Genomic DNA, 26,930 nt, shown 5'->3' on the forward strand with positions numbered 1-26,930 from the left:
GTTACTATGATATTTTTACATTAAATAATGCTGATTGATGTTTATAAATAATGTGAATAAAGAACATCAATTAAACATACTGTGAATTAAAATTGTCTTCTATCTCTCTAAATTTTTGGTTTTATTTTTTTTAGTGATATTTTTATTTGAAGAACATGATAAAATTGTATATAATAAATTTAAAATGATTTCAGGATAATGGAAGCTTTTCATTTAAATTTTCCAATTCACTTTTGCATGTTTCTTTATCCTCCGACCTCGTGTCTCGCGGCACATGAGAGGTCGGCCCCCTTGAGCGCTTTTGGAAATGACTGCGCCGCGACGCAAGAACAATATTTACACTCCCGAAAACAGATCTCTCGTGGGACATTTTTGTGTTGTTGTCAGGCAAAAGCCCTCGGCAGCAGCGAGCAACTTTAAACAATGGATATGGGACGCCTTTATGCGCGCTGCGACTGTTTGTTTTGCCTTTAGTGCGCGCCCGTCAAAATTATATGCAAGACTTTCCGCCACCATGACAAGAATTATCTTCCAAAAGAAAAGTGATGTTTGAAAAAAAAATCCAAATTTTCATCATTTTTGTCTAATATTCCTCACAAATTTGATTTTATTTTGGAATGATTTTGACTAATCCAAACTTCATACATTTTATTTTTCTTAAAAGTCTGTGTAAAAATTAAAAATTACAATTAAATTTATTTATTTATCTAGAAATTATTTGTAAAAAATTAAACTTAAAAAATGAAATGCAAATTTAAACTGATATAACTAGCGATCCAAATTAAATTTAAAAAAAATTAACAGAATTGTATTTAAAAAATATATTTAACTAATTTTTCAGCTTCATACCGATAACTCCCGACACTTTTCCAGCTTCCTGATCAATGCAGAGCAAGCAGCGGTGATGGTATGGGAGGTCCCTTCATCTCTATAAAACCAAACGCGTCCCCGAAATTTTTCGCGCATAATGAGCTATTAAGCCATTTTAGTCGCTCTCGCCGCAGAGAGAGCAGATGCCCTTCCTTTTCCTTTCGGTATATGCGCCGCTATTATACCTTTTTAAAGACACATTCACGTCCACTCGAGTGTTAATAAGACTCGCGCCATCATCTCGACCCTAAATGGCTATCAAGTCACACGGAGAGAGGCGAAATCCGAAGGGAGGTCTCCGGGAACTGCAGCCCTATACACTGATTTTTTAGCACTTGATTTTCACCAAGCTAAATTTTCATTTCAAAAATTTTCCGAAAATGAAATTTATTAAAAAAAATTCTATAATTGCCAAAATGAAGCTTAAAAAAAACTATCCTTGAATTATTTAAACGTAAATTTTTTTTAATTAATTGTAAATTATTGTTTTTATTGTTAACAGTTTTCATATCGACCAAAAATTTTACATCATTGCAAAGGATCAGACAAATGTAGTATTTTTTAATTCATTAATTATTTAATAATATTAATAACTATAAATTCAATAAAATAATATTTTATCAAATTTTTTATTCCCGATAATTTTCTGCATATTTTTGTACGCTTATTGTGGATTATGGTGTTTTTAGTTTTCACTGGCAGCGAAAAAATATTGCAATAACATTAAGTGGTCAGCTTAAGGAGGCATCGCAGGCCATTAATGTGCGGGATTACGAGGCTAGCTGCGGGGGAGAGAAACCGCCAAATAATAATCTCCAGAGTATTACACGCCTCGCGCATATTTACCCTGCGAGGAGAAAAAAAATATTACACCGCGCGTTATTTTTCTCCTGCTCGCGGCCCAAGTGCGTTATAATCGCGGTTTTTTTATTGGGGAGAAAGTAATAATATCCGAAAAAGAGATTTTCCGCCGGCTGGTCCGAGACCACTTATTATTTTTCTGAATGCGAATTTTTTCCATTCTTTTATTAGACTGCCTGTGTTTCGAGGCGAGAATAATTATTTTTGCAAAGCGCGGGCCACATGGGGGAAGACTTGATCGAGGCTTAGGAGGGGATTTTTTTCTCCAAAAAATCCTCTATTAAATTATATATTTGTGATCGTCATGTAAATCTGATTAAAAATTTAGCATTTTTCATTATAAGATACCAAAATTGAAAGTGAGTTATATTTTTAAATTCAATTTTGTCTCGATCAGAGTAGAAGAAATAAAAATATAAAAATTAATTTGATTTATAATAATGTTTATTTTCAATATAGTTACAATCTATTTTTTTTCATTTTGTTTTTGAAAAACAAATAGATTGAATCTTGGCCAAATTCGGCACCACCACTTGTAGGAATCTCTGAGGCGTTAAAATCTAATATTTCAAGAGCAAGCTGTAAAATTTTAATCATACCTGTAAGATTTTTAATTTAATCTACTATATTTATCACAATTTTAAATAAGGTATTGAAATTTTCCTAGTATTTATAATTTCTATCGAAATGGAAAGTTCTAATTTAAATTTTTGTTACTTGCGGTAAAAATCAATTTATATTATTTAAATTTTTACAATAAAAACGTTTGTTCATATAAACGGTTGATAATTTGGTGTAGGATAAAATTCAAATCTGCGTGATGTGAATAAAAAAAGTCCGTGCAGACAAGGACAAAAAGCGTCCAACAAACACAGCAGTGCCACAAAAATATTAATCTCTTTGCCGCGAGCCGCCACACAAAAAGGGCCAAATGAGTTTTCCCAATTAAAATCTGTCTCATCACACACACACTGGCAAAAAAAAAAAAACCACCGAGAGTTGCATACACGGTCTGGCGGTGTATGGAAATAATAATATTCGCTAGTATACGAGTGCGGCGCGCACGTTCTTTATTGACAACATGACATACCGACGCTCACTCGGAATACAGATGACAAAAAAATTTCCATGCCAGCAGAAGAGTTATGATTAAGTTCCATTCGCGGTCCATCGTGCGCCGCCCCCTGGAAAAAAAAACACCCCCTCTTCAATTTCTGCATGCCCGTCGCTCTCGTCCACACCAGATTAAAAATATCAATTAAGGCACATTTTTAATATTTATTTTAAGTTGTCAAAATTGTGTCGGTTCATTGAATGCAGCTGTCTGTCAGACGCAACGTTAGGGCTGTGGGTGATTTTCCAACCACGCCGAAGAGAAAAAAAATTGAAGCATATTTCTCTTACTCAAACTATGGAAAATGATGTTAAAAATTTATCCAGCACTAGACTTTTTCAAAACTTGATTGTAAACAATGTATTTGTTACAATTGGGTTAATAATAAAAATAATATATACAAGAAAATAAAGAGTCGGTAAAATTTTGATTATTTTAGTTATGAATGTTAACAATGTAAATTATAAAAAAGGTGGCTTTAGGGTTCATGAGAAATTAATTACAGCTGTCAAAAATTGTTTTTTCCCAACACTAAGCAAAACCCCATTGAAGTGCAAAAATTTAAAAAATTGCTCCAATTTCAAACGCAGAAACGACCTCTTTTAAAAAATACAAAACAACAACAACAACGATTTGACATGTTTTGATGATTTATATTTCAACATTTTGAAATTTATCACCTAGCACAGACAGCATCAGGAAGTTGGCATAAATAAAATGTTTTGTTTAAACGCTGCTCGGTTGATTTCCCAAAATATGACGTGGGACGATTTCAATTTCCAGTTGCTCAATTTCCTGTTTTCTCGGGCGGAAATCTGAAAAGTATAAAATGGTGGGCCATCAAAAATTAGAAGATATTCACCAAAATGAGAGCAATCAGAGTGTTGGCCATTGGCGTTTTTCTCTTCGTGGTCAGTACAAAGTTCATAAATATTGTTTCTGCACACAAAAAAGTCTTGAATGGGATAAAGTACTTGAACAATTTAGAATTTACTAAAATTTCCAAAGGTCTAAAATATTTTAACCAACTTTGATTTAAAAGTATAAACTTTTTAAATTAATTAGCGTTGGAAATAGAAAACATACAAATATATAAAATTATGTTATTTTGTGTGGTAAATTGATAAAAATGAAAAATCTTATTCGTTTATAGGTTGCAGTAGCTTTTCCTGCTGGTGAGTACAATTAAAATTGTCTTATTTCCATTAAAAAATGTCTTTAATTCCTATTAATTATTTAAATTTTAAAAAATTAAGCAGATTCATTGGACGACGCAGATGATGACACCGCTGAATTAAAAAGAGTTGGTAATACATCTCAAAGCCAATTTCAGCTTCCAATTTTTACAAACAGAATATTTCAGAGCGATCCCCTGACAGTCCTTGCGATCCTGAAACAGGATGCGGAAATGATGCTGACAATCAACACTCCAGGCAAAAGCGTGCTCAACCTCCAAAGAAAAAGAAGACAAGTAAATTTTTCGTGGGCAATTTTAAAAGATAGTGATACTTTTTTCTTTCAATTTACAGTAAAAAAGGGAAGCACTTCCGTGAAGAACAACGTGCAACCTTTAGGAGGAGGAGTAGAAGAACAAGGTACCGGCAAGGTTGCTGGTAATGAGAAAATACAAAATAAAACCTTGAATTTGCTAATTTACTCTCTCCTAGCTGGAAAATTGGCTGCAGATAAAATTCCCCAAAAAGCAGCGGCGGAACAAAGTGGTGGAGGTGTGGGTTCTGGAGACAAACGTGGAATTTACTAAAAATTTAGTATGAAAAACCTTTACATTTCAATCCGTTAGCTCAATCTGGGAGAAAGGCCATCAAGCCAGTTGAACAAAAAGCTGCAAATTCCGACGGAAATGCACCACCTGCTAAAAATTTAGCCGCAGCGGGTGAGAATAAAAATAATTCTAATTGAATTTTTTCAAGCAATCATTACAGGCGGAGTTGGTTCCGAAGGCACTGGGTCGATCCAAAAAGGTGCAATTGCTGAAACCGCACGAAAAACTCGTGGATTCGTTTTGAGCGAATAAATTTACAACAATTTTGAGCACCCAGTTTTCATTTTTGCATTAAAAAATAAACATTTTTGAAGTTTTACAGCCGATTGTGTAATATTGAATAAATTATTTACCCAAGTATCAAAATGATAAATTATTATACCGGAATTTATTAAAAGGGAAGAAATACTCCACTTTGTAAATATGTTAATATTTGAATTAAAAACATTGGTGGAAATTTTTACAATAACAAAAACCAAAACCAAAACAAAAATAATCAAGTTGTTTGATTATAGAAAATTGTTGATGTGGTAATAAAAATTTTAACTGGGTGAAAATTCCCAAAGTTAATTTTCTTGAAAACCCCACCAATTTTTCTACAATGATTTGTGCTCAGCATCTGTTTCGGTCGATATATTTCAACAGCATTTGAAACAATTTTCAAATTGTATGAGAATATTCATATAAAATAATTTAATAAATTTACTTTTATTCAATTGAAGAATATCTTTTCTTGAAATTTCCAGCGCAAACTTGTTCCTGTTTGCGTATACGAGTTAATAAAAGAAAACATTGATGCTCCACCAATAGGGAGGAAGCGTGACCAATTTTAATTTTATGTCAAATTATTCTGCTGAAAATTAGGTGGCAATTTTTTTAGCAGTGGAGCATCATGAATTTATACAATATTTTTGCATCGAAAAAAAAATTTGGCACAGTAACATTGAAATGATAACTAAAGCGCACTGGCACTTTCACTAATTTATTAAATATAAATAATAATGTAAATCCTCTGCTGCATTAATACATGGATTGCTAATTAATTAAAAATATTGCAAAAAAACTAATGTAGTTGAATTGTTAAAAAAAATGCTCTTCTAGATATTTCCAATGCATAAACATTTTTGTTGAAAAAAAATCATGTGTTTCCATGATTCATATTTTGCAATCTAGAATTGCCAACCAGCACAGACAGCAGGAAGTGGACCAATAAATGTTTAAACGCTGCCTGGTTGATTTCGCAAGCTCTGACGTGGGTCGCTTTCAATTTCCAGTTGCGCATTTTCCAGTTTTCAAGGACGGAGAGCTGAACTGCATAAAAGTAAGCGCCATCAAAAAGTAGAGGACATTCGCCAAAATGAGAGCGATCAGTGTGTTGACCATTGGCGTTTTGCTCTTCGTGGTCAGTATAAATGTTATAAATATTGTGATTTTAGTTAAACAATATCTCGATTAGCATAAAATATATATGTCAAATTAAAAACTTATATCAAAATTCCAAAGGCTTTTAAGTCTGAAATGAAATATTTTTACCAACTTTCATAGAAGTTGGTCAGATTTTTTCAATTTATTGAAGAAATAAAAAATTGTATTAAAATTTTAATGAAAAAAGTAAAGGAAATTTCGCTCCAAACACGTTTTTTTTTTAAATTTTATTCATAATTGTGTGAACGATACATATATTAAAATCTTATTCTAAAATAGGTTGCAGTAGCATTTCCTGCTGGTAAGTGCAATTACAACTTACCATATTTCTACTGATTTTCACTTAATATATTTATCCCGTTTTCAATTGTAATACAAATTTAGCCGATTCGTTTGAAGACGAAGATTCCGAATTAAAAAAAGTTGGTAAGTTATTTCAAAACCAACTTCAGAATCCGATTTTGCCAATAGAATATTCCAGAGCGATCCGCTGACGATCCGTGCGATCCTGAAACAGGATGCGGAAATGATGCTGACAATCAACACTCCAGACAAAAGCGTGCTCAACCTCCAAAGAAAAAGAAGGGCACAGCAAAAGTTTCAGCTCCAGGTAAATTTGTAGAAAATCTGGAATACCTGTTTAATTTTGAGAAATTTAATTCCCGTTAGATAAAAAAGGAAACTCTGCCGCAAAGACAGACGCAAAAGCTTTAAGCGGAGGAGGAGGAGGAGTGGAAGGTGGTGGTACCGGCGGCAAGGTTGCAGCCCTTGCAGGTAAAATAAAAATCATTAACATATCAGGAATTTGCTGATCCACTCCCCTAGCTGCAGATGTGGCTGTTCCCAAAAGGCCCCCAAAAAGTCCATCGAGAGGTACTGAAGGCACCGGTGGAGATGCGGCAAGTACTGAAATTTTAGTTTTTATTTGCTTGAACTAAGCAACGTTCACATTAGAGCTAGAGTTACCTGCCAAGCCCGTCGGTAAGACAGTAAAATCTTAATATTTTTTTTTTATTAAAACTAAATATTGAAACGTTTTGCGAAATTTAATCTAAATTATAGATAAAAAGGAAAACACTCCTGTGAAAACAGACGCGCAACCTTTAAGCGGAGGAGGAGTGGAGGTTCAAGGTACCGGCAAGGTTGCAGGTAATAAAAAAATTGAAAATTTGGAAAGTGCTTATTTTTTCCCCTAGCTGGAAAATTGGCTGCAGATAAAATGCCCCCAAAACCTGAACAGGCGGAAAAGACCGGTGCGGGTGTTGGCACAGGAGGAACGGGTTCTGCAAGTACTGAAATTTAAAAAAAAAATCTTAAACTGAGCAACTGTCACGTTAGAATTTGATTTACCTGCCAAGCCCATCGGTAAGACAGAAAATTTATACCTAAAAATTTATTTAAACTTTTCACATTTCAATTCGTTAGTTAAATCTCACGGGAGACAAGCCATAGACATCAGGCCCAATCAAGAAAGGCCTGGAAATTCCGGCGCACCTGATAAAATTGCAGCTGCGGGGGGTAAAATAAAAATAATCATTGCATTTTGACCAAATTAATTTTGTTCAGTAACGTAACATACAATGCAAATTTCATTACAGGCGGAGTTGGCGGTGAGGGCACTGGCTACGCGGCGATCCAAAAAGGTGCAATTGACAACAATAGCAATGCCGAAGTCGTCCGAAAAACTCGTGGATTCATTTTGAGTGAATAAATTTGTAACCATTTTTATGCACCCCGTTTTTATTTACGCACGAAAGAAAATAAACATCTGTGTGAACTTTTCGAACTGAGTTGTATTGAATTATTTTTTTTCCAGATAGTTTAAATATTGTTAAAAGGCTATAAGAGTAGAGGAAAAATCCTATTTACCATGCCACTTATATAAAGAAGAATATTTTGCAATTTATGTTTTTTTAGTTTACGCATTTTGTTGACCATTTTGCTGAGAAAATGTATTATTTTTAAATATGTTTAATTAAAATTAAACATTCAAATTTTACAAGAAATATTTATTATAATGTATTCCCTTTAATTAAAAAAATTAAATTTCCACCACAAAACTTTTCCCAATTTCATATGTGTTAAAAAAGAAAAAAATAATATAAATTTAAATCATAATAAGAAGAAAATAATTAAAATAATTTAGACATTTATCACGTTTTTTTAACGTTTTTTTAAGCATTTTGAAAAATTAGTTTAATCTAAGATCACTTTTTCCAGTTAAAAAGTTAGCAATAGGAGCTGATTTTCATTTTAATAGTATTTATTAATTTATTCTGATTTATTTATTTAAATAAATAAATAATAGTTGAAATAATCAAATAATTCTTAAATTGCCTATAAATGAGAAATTAATGCTTGAAAATTAACTGAAAAAACAAATTTATTGTGACATTTAGTGAATTAATTATACATTTTTATGTTCAATCTAGAAAATTTTGAATAAGCTCAAAAATATATTGTACGTTGTAAAAAAAATCTATTTTCCAGGCAAAATATTTTCCTGCTTGAGCCAAAAATCGAATCAACTTTCGCTAGTTGACGTCGGTCGCTCGTGCGGATTTTCGATTCGGCCCCGTCAACCACTTTGGCTAATAAATCTCGCTCGCTCACCCAGGTTGATCCACTCTCTCCAACTCAATTTGAGGGGTCGTCGGCTGTCAACGCGCGGCGGCCAAAAACAATCAAAACAGCTCCGACCCGAAAATGAGTGAACGACAGGCGGTTGGTTATTTATCAAAAAACGGAACCCCTGCTTTCCCTCTTTCTCCCTGCTTAATGCAAAACACACACAACAAGCGAAAGGCCGCCCGTCAAATTGTCAATCCGAAAAAGCAAACTAAAGAGCGGCGATCTCTTTGCGCGTGAAATTAATTTCGGGACACAAAACAACGCTCGCTTCTCTCGGTTAATTAAAAACGCGTCCATCTTGCGCTATAGCGTTCTGCGCATAACAAAAACTTTCCGCCGGCTGACGAAATATTGTTCGGAGCGTGACAAGGAAATTTTAGCAGTAACTTTTTAAGTCTAAGTTTTAAAAAAAAATGAATTCAAATTGAATAATTAGAAATTTGGAATATTTAAAAAAAAATCTTTTATACGAAACTTCAATTATGTATAAAATCTTCATAATTCTGAAGTTCAATTTTAATACTTGCGAAATTTATTTCATATCTCGAATCGACATGACAGGGACAGTTTTAAGAGCTTTATGATGTTAATTTTAAATTCGTGGATGCCACGTTTCCCACGCGCTCTCGTACAGATGACGACTCGAAAAAGCGATGAATTAATGGCTTTTCAGACGCTTGTTGTTAATACTTCAAACCGATGTGTAAAAAGCGAGTTTTTCTTCGCTAAACAAACTCGCTGTCAGAATCGTGGAAGGCGAAGCATCAGAAATCCATTACGCGGTCCCGCATTTAAGTAAACAGGTATTTTGTTTCTTGATAAACACGCCGGCTCCTCGAGAGAGAGGCGGCCCCTGTTTACAAGACTAATGCATCCAAAATAGATGTCAGATCGAGATGAATACCAGAGTGGGAGAGTGAAAATTACTCAAAAAATGAGCCCATTGCTGAGGCATCATTTAACATATTCCATAATTTTAATAAATAATTATATTAATTGTGAAGAGAAATGGATGTTTTTGGTTTTCGCCAGTTTTTGCAAATTTACCACTCAGCTTTATAGAACAACGTTTGTTTGAGATGATCATAAATATAAATTGACAACTTAATGATTTAATTAATTTGACAGATGAACATAAAATTCAGCAAAACGAAAGAGCTTGCGAGATCAATTTTTGAATTCCAATAATCTTATTTCTTAACTGCTGTGTTTTATGCAATTAATAGAATTTTTATCAATTACTTTCAAAGAATTGATACAAGGCACAAGTAGCTGTAAATAATAAGTTGCCAGTTATGAAAAAAAATTAATCATCAACTAATACAATATACATAAAAAATAATATAATATAATATTGTTAAAATAACATTTATATAAAAATATGTATATAAATGATGCTTTTATTATTTATATAAATGTTGGCTAAGTTTAACTTTAAAACATTCTATTTAAATAAATATTAAGCTTACTTAACTAACGTAAGTGTGTGATGATAATCAACTTTATTTAAAATTAGAAAATAAAAGAATTAATTTAATGGTAAAACTTTGATTATTTATTAATTAAAACTGAATAGTTTCTTGTTTCGTTTTTTTTTTCACCTTTTTTCATGTAACATTGGTTTGGCCAAGTCGGAAAGTGGCAGACGAGTCTGCTGCGGAGCAAATTACGACTTGAGAGGGAGGGTGGCGGCGGCGGCGTGCGCGCGTTTATGGTGTTGTGCCGGTTGTATACGTGCTGGTGCAACACAACAGCGGGCCCATTCAAGAGGCTGGCAACCGGCAACACACACACCCTGCGCACTGACAAACACGTCGGCCGAGCGCAACATGCGTTGGGGCAGGTCGCGGGCACAACAAAACACACCACTATGGCAAAACACGCCTCGCCGGCTGACGCATTGAAACGGGGGATGAGCACCATTGAGCGGTCGGTGCATGGATGGGCACCACCACAACCCACCCCCGCACAGCAAAAACGTGTACCGCCGTGTCCATTCATTCCCATTCAAACTGATAAAAAGAGTGGGAATTATTTTATGCAAAAATTTCAATATGAAAATTCAATGTTTGATTCAATTAGAATAAAAAATTTGGAATGCGTTTTTTTTTTTTGAAGTAAATGCATGATTTAAAATATCACGTAATGATAAAATCTGTAATTAAAAAGAATGTTTATTACATACTTTTTATATTTAGAAGAAAATTTGTCACAGAATTTGTTTCAAATGATCAATTTTGTAAATATTTTGTAGTTCGTTTTATTCGTCCAATTGCAACAGTCTCATTGTTTAAATAATATTCAATTGTTCAAAATTAAAGTATTCATGAAAATAAGAAAAAATTTACTTTAATAGATGAGAATGGAATAAACCTTCATAATTAATGCATTATTAAGGATTTTGATTTTAAACCTGCTTGGTTATTCAACTTATGAAGTTTTATTAAAATTTTCACACATTTTTTTACTGGCCTTGTTACCTTTGAAGTTTTTGTAAAATAAAATTGATCTCTCTCCAAATTCTCTAAAATCAAATACCTTATTTAGATTTAACCAAAACGTAAAAATCTAAGCAATTAATATGTGAACTGTATGGAATGTCAAAAATTCCAGAATTAAAAAAATTATCATTTTCCATTCCCAATAATAATTCTACTAATTATCTCTAACTTTTTCTAGGTTTATTAACTTTTGACAAGTTGAAGTAGATGAAAATTTGCAACTATACATTCTTATCGGGCAAATTCAATTTCCAGACTTGCACCTTTCAAGTCCGAACGGTTTTGCATTTCCAGTAGAGTTTGCTTTCGTTTACGCACGGGAGAGCGGTGGGTGCGAAACGCGATCGACCGCTCTTCGCTTTCTCTCTCTCGCACTCTGCATGTATGTATTTACGAGATAGGAAAGCGACCAGTCATTTGTCATGCAAAGGGGATGATGGCGCACAGAGAAAACAGCCGCCGAGGCAGGATATAGGCTTTGGCAAACCCCCATGCTCTCTCACTTTGGTATATTTTCCTCGGCAAAACACTGAAATTCCACCGATTAGATTCGTAATTTGCCGCCGCGTGTGTGACGAGAAGAAAAAGAGAGAGGGTTGTTTCAGCAGCAGGACCCCCATAGCATTATTTAAATAGGGTGTGTGTATTGGGATGAATTTAGTTTTATACACGCGGAGAAGAGACGGACCACTTTTTGCGGCACCCTTTCGTTGTTGGACGACAGCCAGATCGCCGTGAGAGTTATTGTGATCTGCGAGAGGGATTTCTTTCCGGCCAAAAACACAGACAGTATCAAATACATACATTTGGGTTTCAAATTCAAAGCTTACCGTGAGCTTGGAAAGAATAAAGATAACGGACGGAGCTGGATCAGATCTTACCTGAAACATAAAAGGGAATAAATAGGTTAGAGCGATTTAAATAATGTAGAATAAGAAATTGTTTCACTTTTCATTAATTTTTAATTAAATTTTTAAGAAATAAAATTAAAAACGGTGTTAATTTCCTTATCAAAACTTTAATATTCTAAAACTGAGAAAAGTTGATTCCGATGCAAAATAATGTTTTTTAAGAGCAGTAAAAATATTAGTTTTTATGCCAAAAGGAATGAAAAAATTAAGAGATATTTATTTAATTGTAATCTTGATTTCTAAAATTTTACTCCCAGTTATGGGAACTTCGTAAAATAAAATGTAAATCTAAAAAGATAGATTGTTTTCAGAATTTAATGAACTTCCTTGAAAATACCGCATAATTTATAATTGAATAAAAATTGAAGAAATTATAGAATCAAACCCGAAGGAAAATGTTCCAAATAAAAGAAAATTCCGCCATAAGTTTTTTTTTTAGGAATAATATATAAGTAGCGTTTAATTTGGATCTCTCGTTGGCCATTCAAAGCACACTTCTCGGCCGTGTGATTGATCGCCGCGTTTAAAAAACGACTTCCTCCACTAACAAGAAAACTTCCTAATTTAACGTGCGCAGACGGCCATTCATTTAAAGACGCTTTTCCTGCTCGCTCGCTGCCCTTTCTTTCCCCATTCGTAGAACGAAACATGCAAAAGAATCATCAAGCCTTAATAGACACCTTGCCTTATCACACGGAAAAGCAAAATACTAATAAAATGCGCTCCCCGTGCTTGCTAACTGCGAGAGCAATATAAAAAGACCCATTTCCATATCTACACCCCCTGCGCCGAGCGCTGATCGAAAAAGCTGTGCTGTTTGTTTCTCGACTCGAAAACAATTTGAATAACCAACCACGCAACGTGTATATCTGCTCACGAGCTCACTAAATTTTGAATGAATAACAAATTTCTTCTGTTTTTGAAGCTGAAAAAGACATATATTTATTTGATAAAATACAAATATTATATTCTAACATATTTAAGTGAGATACTTGCATTTTTACTCTATTTTTTTTTTTAAACAATGCAACAAATTTACAAAGATAATAATCAATTATAATTTTTACTACAATTGTTAGAGAAAGAATTAAAATTCTCAAAAATTTCATGCAAGCAATAAATGAAATTAAATCATTTTTTAATTAAATTTTAGTTCCAAATTTAATATTAAGCATAAAAATGGTGACAAACTCAATATACAGAAAATGTAAGATTTATAACTTTTATTATCATCGATATTTTTTGCAGTTTTACAAATTCTCAATCATTTTATAGGAAGAAATAACATTTTCCAGAAAGTGTTAAGGGTGTAAAGTTTGAAATTTGAATAATTTCTAGTCAATTTTTAGAATATAAAAGTAAAAAATAATTTATTTTTGTATTATTTTACATTTATAATTTTGTACAACGAAATAGAATTAAGGATTTTCTAATATATTATATACATTTTTTTTAAATTTATACTTAAATTTTACTTTTTTAATTACGTTTATAGCGTTTTAAAAATTTATATTCTAAAAATCTAAACGCATAATCTTTTTCAAATTTTATAAATTTTCAAATAATTATTACTTCATTGACAAATATAAAATCAGATTTCAGTCTAAAAATATATGTATTTCCTCTTGGTAAAATGGATAATTAAATAATTTTTCTCATGCTAATTTAAATAACATAAAAACATTTCCCTAAGGTTCTTTTTGCAAAATACTTTGAAAAGAGTAAAAGTATTAATTAATCAATTTTCAGCAGCAAGAGCAACGATTTATTCAGAAAATTAGCGTCTCCATGACCACGGAGGCTCAAAGAGCGTGTGGGTCCCGCGTGCAAGCCGCAAAGGTCCACAGGGAGCGTTTCTCTCTCGCTCTGTGCAGCATCCAGACCGCGGCCGCTCAGGAGTGATCCTATATTTTGCGAGAGCCGACTAATTGAAATAAAACAATATGTTATACAGCGGTCGGTCTCGGTCCGCTCATTACCGAGTATAACGAGAGAGAGACGCATTAATCCTTCTCTGTTGATCCAGCGCCGAGTGGCGGTAATTAATATTAATGTACAGCACACGCAGATTTGACGAGACTGCTGGCCTTTTGGCCTGATAAATATTAAATCCGTCCGAGCAGTGCGGTTTCGAACCGCAAGAACCACATGAAATGCCGACGATGACGAGAGAAATTCGGGCACGCAAAAATACTTGTGTTTTTGTGCGAAACGACCGGATTTTGTGCGGTTGCGGCCTAACAAAACTCAAAATACTGAAAATAAGCCTAAGTTTTGCAATGTTATTATTTTGTTGAAACGAAAATGCACGCAACCTTCTTGATTTTTTTAAAGTCACATTTAAAAACTGGATTTAATTGGCAAGTTTGGTAAGCTTTTCACTAGGATCCGTTTCATTTCAAAGTATGTCAAAATTAATATTTGTGAAGGAGCAATTTCAATAGAGTTAATAAAAAAAAAAGTTAATTTTCTCCTTTTTTTATTACATACAATATATTTATATTTTACATGTTTAAATTCTTAAACTTATTTTTAAAAAAAAAATAGCTTTGCCCTAAAATTATATTATAAAAGACATTAAAGGTCCTCGTCAATAATGAATTTTGAAGTAAATAACAAATTTATTCAAAGGAAAACACAATTTCATAACAAAACTTGAAAACAATAGGAAAATTCATAATCCTGAAGGTGGAAACAAAGGGTGGGTCCGAATATCAGAGAAACGATTCTAGAAACGATTCTTGAGAAACGTTTCTCGAGAAATGATTCTGGAGAAACGTTTCTCGAGAAACGTTTCTCGAGAAATGATTCTAGAGAAACGTTTCTTGAGAAAAGATTCTCGCGCAAAGATTCTCCAGGATCGTTTCTGCCTTTATATAATTCAACTAAAGAATCGATCCTTGAGAATCCTTGCGCGAGAATCTTTTCTCGAGAAACGTTTCTCTAGAATCATTTCTCGAGAAACGTTTCTCGAGAAACGTTTCTCCAGAATCATTTCTCGAGAAACGTTTCTCAAGAATCGTTTCTAGAATCGTTTCTCTGATATTCGGACCCACCCAAAGACTCATCAAATATTTAACTTTTCCCGGCAAAACTATTCAAAACTAGAAGAAAGAATCAATCTCGTCCCTGTCTAGAAGTAAATATTTACTGCTTATTCGTCAAATTTAAAGATTGAGCAACAATGACACAGGCCCTTGTAAGTTTCAAATGATTTTGGTGGGAAAATGTAGAATTCATCCCTACAAGAATTAAGGATAAAAATAATTACTGGAGATAATTTTTTTTTAAATACTGATCATTCTACGTTTTGAATAGCAAGAATGTTAAAAACCCTGTGTTTCAAGATAGCAAAAAAGTATAATGTTGGAAAAACAAAAATAAATTGAATTTATTTTGTTATTTATTCGCAATTTTATTAATTTTATTTAGACTAGTTTCCTGAAGTTCTACTTGTATGTCTTTCAATTGGAAATTTTATTAAAAAATATAAAGAGTAATTCCTTCATAAAGATCTGCCAAGGAGATAAAAGAAATTGCGTTGGCAGGAATCGTTGAGGTCTTTCTCGCATTATTACCGCTGGAGGAGTTGGTTGGTCCTGCGGTGCTGAGCTTTCGCTGCTTGACGCGCTCGCCGGATACAAACAGCGGTGTGCAGGGAGATCAATAAATCGGGAGTAAAGTGGCTGCGGCGCGACGGCGAATTCCGAATCCACGCACGCACCGAGTAAAAAATAAAAGGAAAAAGAAGAAAAGGGAAATCGCTCGTGATGCTTGTTTTTATTTTACCAACGGGCCCGTCGGAATCAAAAGGAGCGATGATCAAATCAGGGCGCTTTAATGTTATGCGGGCGTGTGTATCGGGCCACAGGGAGAACGCAACCCCCTCCCGAAATGTATAAAAAAGTGAGAGAGAGAGAGAGCAGCTCCGGGTCATTTAAGGCCACGGGCTTTTCTCTCTCTCTCTCGCTCGTTTTTTTTCCGTTTCTCTCTCTCTGTGAATTAAAGCCGGCTGCCGGCTAAATTGCCGTCAAATCTGCGCGCGCGAAAAAGCATTTACGTACCCGCAGAATAAATACAAAAGCATCAAGCGGCGTTTATTCGCCCGGCCTGTTTTTAACACCCCCTTTATTATGTGCAGTTAAGAGAGAGAGAGGCCTCTATTAAAAAAGCTGCTGTTTCGGGGCCCAAAAGGAAGCGGAGGTGTTGCCCGCCGGATTAAAAATGGAAGATAAGCCTGGGCGAAAATGTGCCGCTGGTGTTTTAATGCGGCAGCTGTTGTTGGAAATCAAGTAAGTGGAACTAAACAATGGAGGAACTCGCGCGCGCGTTTTAGAAATGCGAAATCCGTACGAGCTTTACTGGCAATGTATAAATTGAATGATATATTATTAAATGGAAATAAATTTAGAGTGTCTTTTGGAGAAAATAGTGAATTTATATTAAATGTATACGAACTCTGAATACATTATTTGAAGATAAAAATTAAAAGTCTCAGAATAATTTAAAATTAAGATTGGTGTTTTAAAATGAATAAAATGCAATTGTTTCTACTGAATAATAAAAATTTCAGAATTATAAACAAAAGCAGTGCATTCTAAATGAAACTTTGTGGAATAAACTAGGCAAATATTACGTGGAAATATGAAAATTTGTTCAAAATTATTAATGCACTTTTATAGTTTTTACTTTAAACATAATTAAATTTAGTAAAAATAAACAACGATTATAATTTTAAATTTAGTACATAAAATAAAAAATTTATTTAAATAATTATATTTTAAATTACATTTATCTATTTATTTAACTTTTTAATTTGCAATAAGGACGATTTATTTACATCATTATATTTAACCAGAATTAAATAATAATTTGCTACATGAAATAAATATATTTGTGGCATTATTGCTCTAAATACTGATGTTTGTGAAACAAAATTTATTAAGGTGTTGGCTTTGGTTTTTTGAGACTATAGAATTGATCATTGGGCTTTTAATTTAGATTAATAATATGTTAAAAACGATTTCTTGCCGAAGAACAATATCCTATGCAATGTTCATTCGTTTTGAGTGTTGAGCAGGAAGTCAAGAGTTTTGCTCACAAAAGTGCTGCACTCGGGAATTTCACCAAATTCATTCGAGAAATATGTAGTACATTTCCTGAGGGGCTGATTATGATGTTATTTTGGGGGGTGCAAATGTTATGCACGCATGGGTGCAGAGAGCAGGCAGCGCGCATTCCAACTTTGGCGCTTTTTTCTCACAAGATAAAACCCAGGCCGCTCTCCAACAAAAACTTCCTTTTATAAAAATATTTACGCGCGTAAAAAGTTACTTTCCCTTTCTTTATGCGCTTCCCGCGCGGCACTCAACAAAAGAAAGAAAGAGATGAATTTTTCCAGGTTAAAAAGTTGAGCTACACACGCGCTCTAAAATATAAAAAAGCAGCACGTAGATTATCTTTTTCCCTCTCCGAGTGTACACATGTAAAAACCACCCTTATTCCACTCGGAAAGGAGCAGGGAATGCGAAACACCTGCCTTTTTTCCAAAACAAACCTCGAATTATTCAGAAATCTCGTCTTTCGGCCGAAAATTAGGGTATATGCTCGACTGGAGGGGTAACGCGATTCTATTAAGGCTTGATACGCGCGCCTTAATTTATGATATGTCGTTTCCTCCGCTGTGTACCGCCAAGATAAATGGCAGGACGTCTGCCTGCCTCCGACGCACGGGACGACAACACACGACGGAAAACGCTCCGGCGGTTTCAATTTCACACGTGTGTAAAACGCGGGGGTGGCGAGGGGTGGCAAAGGGTGATTAGCCCCTCGCGCTAATCATGCCAAAGGCGGCGGCGGCGGAGGCGCGATAATGAAATAAAATTCTCAAACACGACGACGACTCTGTGCGGCAGCGGTGGTGCGAGGTCGCTAATAAAAAGGCGCGCGCTAGGCAATTTGTTGAGCGCGCGTGCCTACCGGGTTGCATACCCACCTCCGACGTGCTCCGCCGCCCGGTCGATTGTTGACGACAATCGGGGCTGCGGGGGGTGGATCAACTTCTGCACATTTTGTAAAATATATTAAAATAAAGTAGATCGATATTTAAAGTTGTATCGTAAAATTAAGAGAAAATTACAAACGGAATAAATAAAATAATGTGTAAACGAAAGGAAGTATTCTGATTAAATCTGAAATTGAAATCACAATCAATGAGTCTATTGCTAATTGGATATATATAATTTGAACATTAAATATTATTTACATTTAAACTTTTAAATAATTAAAAAGATAAAAAAGATCAGTTTTAAATATTACGGATTTTCTAATTTTAAATACTTTTTATAATTTATTTATATCTAAATATTTTGATATGGGATTCCGTGGGATTCATACAATTTTTGTTTAAGTTAAAGTCCCCAATGACATAATAATATTTATTTAATGCGCTTAATAATTATATTTAAACCGGAGATGAACTAAAATTTTAATATCTGTATTAAAATCACAATAACGGATTAAGGTGAATTTTTGGATCTCAGTTATATAATTTTTAAAAAACATTCTAATATTTTTCTTTCATACTTTTGTATTTCTAAACCTACACATGAAATATGATTTTGAAACTCTATAGCACAGAGTTTTTCATTCCTTCACAATGTTTGCGTAAAACTCAAAATTTTCAGGTAATTCGAAACCCAGCATTTTTCGGTATTAATTAGCACACGGCCGGATTGTGCTGATGGTGTGTGAGTCCGAGCGTGAAATATTGAATACACGCACATTCAAGTCGGCTCATTAAAACAAAAAATGTGCCAGACAGCACAAAGCATGCACAGTGGAGAGCGCCGACGCGCAAAAAAATTGGTGTACACATACATTGGCGAAAGAGAGACGCTTGAAATTAACGTCCACGTCAGCGTTGCTCGGCGAAATGATGATACATTATTTTTCCGGCGGCCGTCGAGAGATACACAGAGAGAAAAAGATGTGGGTAAGTCAGTCAAGTGGGCGCGAATTTGCATGGCTGAGTAGGATGAGGATGCAGCTCACAGCATATTTGTTGCAAGTGCTGGTTGTAAATATTGGCTGAAAGATACGGTAAAAATTAACTGCTTAATTCAAAAAATATTTCAATTAATTTTTATTTTAAATAAAAAAGGAAATTTTTATTGAAAATGCAAATATTATTTAAATTTTGCAACAATATAAACATTATTTTTCAATTTAATTAATTAAATTCTAGAAATTATAGTGATATTTTAAAACTAACATATAATAAGTTTTGTACTCTTTAATGTAAGCTAATCAGAATCATTTTAAGATAAAAAGTTAGCATCCATTCCAATTGAATTTAAAATTTCAGCCCCTCTGTCAGCCTTTTAATAAACAAAAAGTTTCCGAGCAATTCAAAGAGACGAATCTCTCTCAGCCCTCCGCCTTTAATTCTTTGCGAGAGAGAGGGACGGTCAGAGTTTTTCTCTTGTTGACATTCCGGTCAATGTGTACATGACAGTTTTGAAAAGGGTTTACATCTTTTCAGAATCGTCTCACTCGCCATTCTTCTGCGCTCCGTTTTCGCAGCGGACAATGCCGAGCGGGATAAATTATTTTGTCATGTGTTTCAACAAGATAACCCTTCTTTTCTAAAATGCTTTTTAAAACGGTCAGCAGCAGCAGCAGAGGCGGAGGCAGCGGAATAATAAATATTACGCAATCTGATGAGAAGATAACATCCGAGGCCGAAAAAGCAGCCAGCGGAAAAGATACCCAGAGAGTTGGCGCGCGCCGAAAGGAAAAAGGATAAAGCGCGTGTGCATAAACATATATCAAGCGGCGTTCAACGCAAAAAAAAAATGAGTTTTTCTCCTGCCCGCGCTCGCTCCGCCCAGCCGAGTGTGTTTTTTCGGCCCGACCAACATCTAATTTAATTAATTCGTCTCTGCGCCACTGGAAATTAATATTTTCTTTTGCACATCCAGTACTTTCCCCTAATTTCCCACATTAGAAAAGTGCCACTGTTAGTGGAAAAGAAACAAAATTTTATTTTGTGATTTATTGATTATTTTTTAAGTGCCATTTGTATTGCAAACACTTCCATTTATTTGTATTTGTTTTAGATAATTATTGGAGTGCCTACTGGTTGTTTATTATGGGTTTTGTTGACTTGTTTGATACAAAATTTATTTATTACACACTAAATTTAGATAATGCGGAAATCCCCCTTAAATCGTTGGCGAGCTGATAAAGCTTTAGAATTAAAGCAGACTAGATATAGAATTATTGAGTGAGTCTCTGGAAGCAAATACGATCAATGACCTTTTGATTCTTAAAAAAAAAAACGATTAAAAAAATTAATTTTGCAATATTTTTACAAGTTTAATTGAAATCAATGTAAAATACAATATAGATTATTAGAATTTATCAACTTAAACACACAAGCTAAGTTTCTGAAATGAGTTTTAAAAAGTTTACGGAAAATTTACTGAAATTATAATTCCTTTCTTTATAATTAACGTCAAATACTCTTTATAAAAGAAAAATTTAAATTCTTCCAATAATTTTGATCAACAGCACTCAAAATATTTGTTTTCTGCTTGAACTGATGAGGGGCTTGAAGAGTGAAATAATTTTCTCGCGCATACGTCGTCGGCCCGATAATCTTTGGAATGCGCCCTAATAAAACGCGCGCCACAGCTATTTTTCGCGCTGGCTTATTGAATTTAAATAGCTGTGCGTCCGCCCACCGCGTGAAATAAGGATTTTCACCCTTTTCCACTCTCGCCCGACCCTGCCTGCTCTGGCGGCGGCTGTATAATAAGTGACAAATTGCCCGCTGTACTGATTGAAAGTCGGCAGAGTGTTCGTTCCATTGGTGAAAAATAATTTCTCCCCCAAATAACTGGCTGCGTCGCTCGGGTATTTAATGAAAGCACCGATGACACCTGCGAGACTGCTTCGAAATCGAAAAAAAAACGCGGGTAGAGAATGCGACGCTGACAAACGGCCTCCGATTTTCGATTCGCGGCCAGAGACCTATCAGGGGGTGACGGAATTAAATTCCGAGAGGCTGATTTTATAAAATTTCCCTTACAATTAGAAAAAAAATATTAACAAGCACCAAATAAAAGTTTGATTCTATTTAATAAAAATTATTGTTTCATAATTTGAAAAGGGATAAAGAAATAAATTATTAATATTTTGATAAGCTCACTAACTGATTGTTTCACTGACTTGACCATATAATTAAAAAACTCCTACCAGAATTTAATCCATAAGGTGATAAAAAGTAGAGACGATAAGGACACATATTTTTCAAATCACATTTGCAGCTTTTTAATTCCACATTCACAATGAAGCTTTTACATTGGAGCTACTTTTTCTGCAGTTTCCTCCTTCTTTTTCCAGCAGCTTTTCTTGAAAAAAACTTCAAAGAACATAGAGAGCTGGTTTGTTTTTTATTTCTTGTGAATTTAATTTCCGTTCTCATACAATAATTTTAATTTTCAGAGTGGATTTTCAATCACGTGTTTTCTTTACACGGCGGTCGGCTGGGACAATGAAGTGATTGATGCGTCAATTTTGGAAGATAATCTTTTGCAACTCGAAGGGACGCGCAGCCCTTCAAATTCCTCTGTCTGTGAATTTAAAAAATTATTTTTACCCAAAGAGTCCAACTAAATTTATAAAAGGCCAAGGATCACATAATGCTATTCCCCGAATTTACGTTCACGACGGAAAGGGTGACAAAAAATCGAACGTTGGCCTCGATTTTGTCGCAAAGAGTGCCTAGTGTTGGTGACGGATTTGTTCCATGCACAGTTGGCAGCCAAGATCCGGACGATTTGGTTTGTTGAAAAAAAATATCCTGTAAAAAAATTTAATCAAAACTTTAGGTTGTCCAAAGATTGTCCTGCCTGGCGAGGGAACGTTTTAATTATTTCGTGGTTGGAGTTCTAGAAAAAGTTTTGTGCCAAGCGAGTGAGGAGTGTGAGGATGATGGACTGAAGATTTATAGCACAACGGTCGTCTTTGATAAGAATGGTTATCTCATCGCAAAGTTTGTCAAAATTAATTTAATTGCAATCACGATATCAGTGAAGAACGTGACTCTTATTTCAGATACCGAAAATTCCATTTAATTGATGAGCCTGCCCTCGACAAAGCTCCTGAACTAGAGCCGACCACGTTTAAAACCGATAGTGGCGTCACCTTTGGCCTCGTCACAGGCTATGATCTTCTGTTTGCTGAACCAACCGACACATTCAAAAAGAATGGTGTCATCCACTATCTCAGTATGGGAGCTTGGAAAAGCGTGATGCCTTTTGATTATGGTAATAACAATAAATTACCAAAATCTCAAGATAATCACGGTCTGATGCAAATTTTATTTGTAAAAAATTTTCAGCTTTTATTTTGATTAAAATGATTTACAGTCCAGACGAAATATTTTTTTTTTTTAATTTCAGGACTCTCTGTTTGGAAAGGATTTTCCGTGGCAAATGTGGGAATATTTTTGGCGACCGCAAATTATCAACGGCCTGAGCTAGGCTACACTGGCCAGGGATTCTGTTTACCTTCAGGAAAGAGTTCTTTCGCTTACAGTTTTGAGTCTGGAAGTTTTTCCTCTTTTGAATTGGTAGTCGACGAAGAGAGCAAAATAATAAATATAGTCCAAGAAAAAGAAAATCGAAGCATTCAAATGGAAGGCATGGACTTCAGCCGCTTTACAGCTGTACCAGTTCCCACTGACTTTCGCAATAACAATTCTGTCCAAGTCTGCCACGGCGCCGATTTCTGTTGCACTCTGACGTACAGAATTATCGAAATTCCTTTCAACAATTTTCTCGCATATAAGGTACATCATTTTTTTCCAGATCTCTAAATATTTTCAACGTCAAACAATCTGTAAGTTGGTAGCCTACGAAGGAAACCGCACAGCTTCAGACGGAACGGTGCTTTTCCCAGAGCAAATTTGCGGTTTGGTCGCTTGTTCCACCGCAGACAAAATGTCGTGCAATGCGTCCAAGGAGGAAACTGATTACACGTACTCGACCAGATTTGACGTTCTGTCCTTAACTGGCAGCTTTTCTTCAAGAAAGGTTGTGCCGCTAGCAATGAGCGGAGACGAATTTTACTTTCCAATCACCAGTCACATGATTCTAACTAGCAGTCAAATTGGAAACCGGTAAGAAATTCGTGGTTAAATATATTGGAACGGATGGTTGAATTAATTTAAATTTAAAAAAGGTTTCAGTTCAAATATGAACATGATGGAGTTAGCACTCAACAAGTGAAATTTTTGGCACTCTCCTCAACCGATTATAAAATTGTCAAGAATGGGACTTTCAGGAATATACCTTCTATGGTTGTTTTCGTGTTTTCAATCGTTATTACTGTATTTTTAAATTATCGCCTAAAAAATTAAAACGGTAAAGCAACATTATGTCAATTTCATTTGAAAAAAATATAAATTTTATGAATACCTAAAATTCAGAATTCAAATTTGTTTAATTTGTAGCTTCCAGAATAAATAATTATTATTATCACGTTGATAAATACTTTTGACGTTTATTTTATTTATCTATGACAAAAGCAAAAACCTAACTGAACGTCACTGTCAAATAACACACAAACATGCGTAGCTTATCATAAATGAGTCAATTTACGTTATCATATCAGCACAATCAACGCCGAAATATGTGTGATGGAAACCGAGATAGTAAAAAATCGATCGAATTATCTATAAGAGTGCAGAATGTAACCAATTCATCACTTTAGTTAACAAAGTGAGGCAAAAATGAACACCATAGCAACTCTTTTCTACATAATTGCAGCATTGGTCGTGCTTGTCCGTGCCAAACCATCCTTAAATCCATTGGAACTGGTTTGTTCTCATTACTAGCCTTAAATTTTAATAATTCGAGAGTAAATTAATTTTTAGAAAGGTTTTGAAGTATTAGTCTTTAATTACACACCACTTGGGTGGAATTACACTGACATTGACGCGTCAATCTTGGAGGCGAATTTTAATAGAATTGAAGCAGTTCCAGGCGCGTACAACTCATCAGTAAGTTGATATATGATTTTTATAATTAAATTTGGCTCACTGATCAATAGAGCAAGGACACCATTTATCTCCTACCTGAATTTTCCTTCACTACATCAAAAGTGATCGACAATAGGACCCTGGCACTCCTGCTTTCTCAGAAGGTGCCTGGCGTAAGTTCGGAAGTAGTCCCGTGTGTGGTTGCAAGTGAAGATCCCGATGACTTGGTATTTACAATTAATTTCAATTAATCAATTTTAAAAGCACACAAATAAATAAAAATACAGATGGTTTTGAGACTCTCCTGCATGGCCAGGGATAAATACGTTTTTATAGTGGCTAATCTATTGGAAAAAGTTGCGTGCCAAGAGGGTGAGGAGTGCCGGGAAGACGGATTCAAAATCTACAGCACCGCAATCGTCTTTGATAAAACCGGATTTATAGTTGAAAAGTGAAGGGTAAAAATATTTAAATTTTGATATTTTAAATTAAAAATATGCAGGTACCGAAAGTTCCACCTGATTGACGAGCCTGCCTTCGACAAACCACCTAATCAAGAAGCTGCCACGTTCACCACAGGCAGCAATATCACGGTTGGTTTGTTCATGGGACACGATTTGCTTTTTTCTGAGCCAACAACAAGTTACAAGGCTAGGGGAATAAAACACTTCATGCATGTGGGCGCGTGGAAAAACAAACTTCCGTTTGGCTTTTGTAAGTTTTTTCTATATTCTAAGAGGAATAATAGTTCAATTTAATTTAATGCAAAGCAACTTCCGTACAACACGGTTGGCACAATGACAATGATGATTTTCTTGCGGTTTCTGCCTACGTCAGGCCTGAACTGGGTTATACAGGAAATGGTGCTTATTTTCCTTCAGGATCCACCTCAATAATAGTCGACGATGGCCCAACTGCATTTTCCATTGCTTACTATAGTGTGGATGAAACCTTACTTGAAGCGAAAGAACAATTTTCGATGGATAAAGCATCTCGAGAAATCATCACTGAAGGAATTGAATTCAGTAAATACTCGTCAGTGCCGATTCCTGCCAGCAGCCTTGTTAGCAATGAGGTCAGGGTGTGCCACGGAGTAGAATTTTGCTGCTCGTTGACTTACAAGACAATTCAAAGTGCTGATGAAACGCATTATCAGGTGTGATTAGAAATTTAAAAACTCCTAAAAACTCAAATTTCCTCACAAATTAAAAGAAACTATTAAATAATATTTTGAGAATTTAAAACTCATAGAGAATCCACTTAAAGCGGGAAATTAATTAAATTAGTAACTTTTGACAAATTGCCTTTTAAATGGAATTAAGTTCCGATGCGCGAGATACTGAGACAAACCCAGTGTAAAAATAGTTAGAAAATTCCTGTTGTGATAGTAAAAAATATTAATTGAGGGCGAAAATTTCCCAAGATTAACATTATTTTAAACCATTTTGGTAAATTCCAGCCCTCAATTAATAATTTTAACTATCACAACAGGAATGTTCTAACTTTTTTACGCTGATTTTGTGTCTCAGTATCTCGCGTCTCGGAACGTAATTCCACGTAAAGGGCGATTAGTCAAATGTTACAAATTTTATGTAAATAATAAATGGTTTGGTTTGCATTTTTTTTTCTTTATGTAGCTCCTTGCATTTGAGGGAAATCGGACTGCCTTGGACGGAACAGCACTATTTCCTGAACAGACCTGTGGCTTGGTCGCCTGTTCTGGGGAGGACAAAATGACCTGCGGAGCTCCAATGAGCGCTGCTAATTACATCTCATTTACCCAAATCTCACTCGTTGGCAGTTTTTCTTCAGACAAAGTTATACCAATTACGCTTTCTGCCGACATTTGGTATTATCCCCTTCAATACCTCGATTACTCTGCAACTCCAAATGGCAATAGGTATGGAGAAGTGAAAAATAAAAGTTAAATACTTATTCTTTCTATTAGATTTGACGTCAGTTATACATTATTTGACGGAGCTGGATTCCCAAAGATTAAGACATTCGCTCTTTCCTCAACTGATTACACGGCCAAGAATGGCTGCTTCAAAAGCTACTCCGCGTCTTTGGTGTTAATTTTGATGTCGATTATTAACTCACTAACACTGTTATGATTGGAATAATTCTCTATTTAACAAATAAAGTGTGATATTTTATTCCCTTTATGAAAAGTTGAGAGATTTATTAATTAACTGGGAAACTTTTTTAATTATGCAATAATTTATTCTCAATTGAAAAGTTTTCAAATAACTCGAATTGCAATAAAATAATATCATAAGGTTTCCGTTCCCTTTGGCAGCAGTTGCGACTTGGGGGCAAAATTAAAATTAGTACAATCCCCTATTTTGGATTCGTTAGTTGGAAACTTTGTTATTAACGCCGTTCGGCGCATGTCGGATGATTAATTCACGCAGAGCGTATGCAGTGGCTTGATTGACTTAAGAAGATTACTCAGTCGAGAAGAGCTTAAATATACGGTATAGTTGCATATTAATATGTGCGCGTAATAAGATGTCAAACAAGCCGCGTGTGTTTCTCCTCTCACCTCTGTGACATTTTCACCTCTAATGTTTTCGGAAATTAGAAGAGAAGCGCCTTTTGTATTATTCAAGTGACGTACGTGTTTAGTAAATTAAGGAAAAGTCGGAGGAAAGAGCAAGAGAGATCTTCTTTCCTACTGGGGCTTGTAACTCTCGGCTGCGTGACAACTCTCGCGCACGTGTGTGAATTTCAGCAGAAGGCAGACGAGAGATGAGAAAATTCACCTCTGCAAGCTTCTTATAAT

General features: G+C 34.8%; 4 protein-coding genes across 5 annotated transcripts in view; 3 read left to right on the forward strand and 1 right to left on the reverse strand.

Moving 5' to 3' along the window:
- LOC132204753 (forkhead box protein P1) overlaps positions 1-26,930 on the reverse strand; it is a 241,170-nt gene that overhangs the window by 140,031 nt on the left and 74,209 nt on the right. The window lies entirely within an intron of this gene.
- LOC132204401 (brain acid soluble protein 1-like) lies at positions 5,918-7,850 on the forward strand. The gene is made up of 12 exons (XM_059632892.1): positions 5,918-6,030; positions 6,333-6,354; positions 6,438-6,479; positions 6,535-6,663; positions 6,723-6,827; positions 6,879-6,956; positions 7,008-7,034; positions 7,116-7,202; positions 7,250-7,342; positions 7,392-7,418; positions 7,479-7,571; positions 7,652-7,850. Exons 1-12 carry the CDS (start codon positions 5,986-5,988, stop codon positions 7,762-7,764), a joined length of 861 nt encoding a protein of 286 aa, XP_059488875.1. The 5' UTR covers positions 5,918-5,985; the 3' UTR covers positions 7,765-7,850.
- On the forward strand, positions 21,460-23,647 carry LOC132204371 (pantetheinase-like). The gene is made up of 8 exons (XM_059632850.1): positions 21,460-21,545; positions 21,607-21,732; positions 21,789-21,944; positions 21,993-22,156; positions 22,219-22,430; positions 22,566-22,954; positions 23,010-23,284; positions 23,347-23,647. The coding sequence occupies exons 3-8, from the start codon at positions 21,804-21,806 to the stop codon at positions 23,522-23,524; spliced, it is 1,359 nt and encodes a 452-aa protein (XP_059488833.1). The 5' UTR covers positions 21,460-21,545; positions 21,607-21,732; positions 21,789-21,803; the 3' UTR covers positions 23,525-23,647.
- On the forward strand, positions 23,850-26,310 carry LOC132204392 (biotinidase-like). Its single transcript, XM_059632880.1, has 8 exons — positions 23,850-23,983; positions 24,041-24,166; positions 24,217-24,372; positions 24,433-24,596; positions 24,648-24,859; positions 24,916-25,301; positions 25,783-26,045; positions 26,094-26,310. Exons 1-8 carry the CDS (start codon positions 23,897-23,899, stop codon positions 26,257-26,259), a joined length of 1,560 nt encoding a protein of 519 aa, XP_059488863.1. The 5' UTR covers positions 23,850-23,896; the 3' UTR covers positions 26,260-26,310.

The sequence above is a fragment of the Neocloeon triangulifer genome, unplaced genomic scaffold (genome assembly GCF_031216515.1).
Source record: "Neocloeon triangulifer isolate White Clay Creek 2 clone unplaced genomic scaffold, ASM3121651v1 ptg000022l, whole genome shotgun sequence".
Classification (NCBI taxonomy): Eukaryota; Metazoa; Arthropoda; class Insecta; order Ephemeroptera; family Baetidae; genus Neocloeon; species Neocloeon triangulifer.